Genomic DNA, 951 nt, shown 5'->3' with positions numbered 1-951 from the left:
GTGGCTATGGATGTGACGGTGGTGGCGGCGACGATGGCGGGTGTGGCGTTGGCGGTGGGTGTGGCGGCTGCGGGAGGTGCGTTGGCATTGGTGACGGGTGTGGTGGCATTTGCCTGGCGGCGTTGGAGTTGGCGTTGGCGGGTGTGGCGTTGGCGGCGGGTGTGGCTGCGGTGGAGGTGGTGGCTATGGATGTGACGGTGGCGGTGACGGTGGCGGCGACGGTGGCGGGTGTGGCGTTGGCGGCGGGTGTGGCTGCGGTGGAGGTGGTGGCTATGGATGTGACGGTGGCGGTGACGGTGGCGGCGACGATGGCGGGTGTGGCGTTGGCGGCGGGTGTGGCGGCTGCGGGAGGTGCGGTGGCATCGGTGACGGGAGTGGTTGCATTTGCCTGGCGGCGTTGGAGTTGGCGTTGGCGGGTGTGGTGTTGGCGGCGGGTGTGGCTGCGGTGGAGTTGGTGGCTATGGATGTGACGGTGGCGGTGACGGTGGCGGCGACGATGGCGGGTGTGGCGTTGGCGGCGGGTGTGGCGGGTGCGGGAGGTGCGGTGGCATCGGTGACGGGAGTGGTTGCATTTACCTGGCGGCGTTGGAGTTGGCGTTGGCGGGTGTGGCGTTGGCGGCGGGTGTGGCTGCGGTGGAGTTGGTGGCTATGGATGTGACGGTGGCGGTGGCGGTGGCGGCGACGGTGGCGGGTGTGGCGTTGGCGGGGTGCTTGGCGGCTATTGCAGGTGCAGCGGCATCGTTGACGGGTGTGGTTGCATTTGCCTTGACGGCGTTGGAGTTGTCGTTGGCGGGTGTGGCGTTGGCGGCGGGTGTGGCTGCGGTGGCGGTAATTGTGGTGGCGGCGACGGTGGTGGGTATGGCGTTGGCCGCGGGTGTGGCGGCTGCGGGAGGCGCCGTGGCATCGATTACGGGTGTGGCAGCAGCTGCCTGGCAGCGTGGAGTGGCGTGG

At 69.6% G+C, this 951-nt stretch overlaps 1 protein-coding gene across 1 annotated transcript; it reads left to right on the top strand.

Annotated features, from left to right (window-relative positions):
* Window positions 1-6: 6 nt before the first annotated feature.
* Window positions 7-852, top strand: VOLCADRAFT_101461 (uncharacterized protein; the record flags this gene model as incomplete). The annotated part of the gene is made up of 3 exons (XM_002959894.1): window positions 7-54; window positions 129-351; window positions 404-852. Coding segments are annotated over 3 exons (720 nt in total), but the record flags the coding sequence as incomplete, so codon positions are not given.
* Window positions 853-951: the final 99 nt, after the last annotated feature.

The sequence above is a fragment of the Volvox carteri genome (assembly GCF_000143455.1).
Source record: "Volvox carteri f. nagariensis unplaced genomic scaffold VOLCAscaffold_1224, whole genome shotgun sequence".
NCBI lineage: Eukaryota > Viridiplantae > Chlorophyta > Chlorophyceae > Chlamydomonadales > Volvocaceae > Volvox > Volvox carteri.
This window is presented reverse-complemented; position numbering and strand designations above follow the sequence as displayed.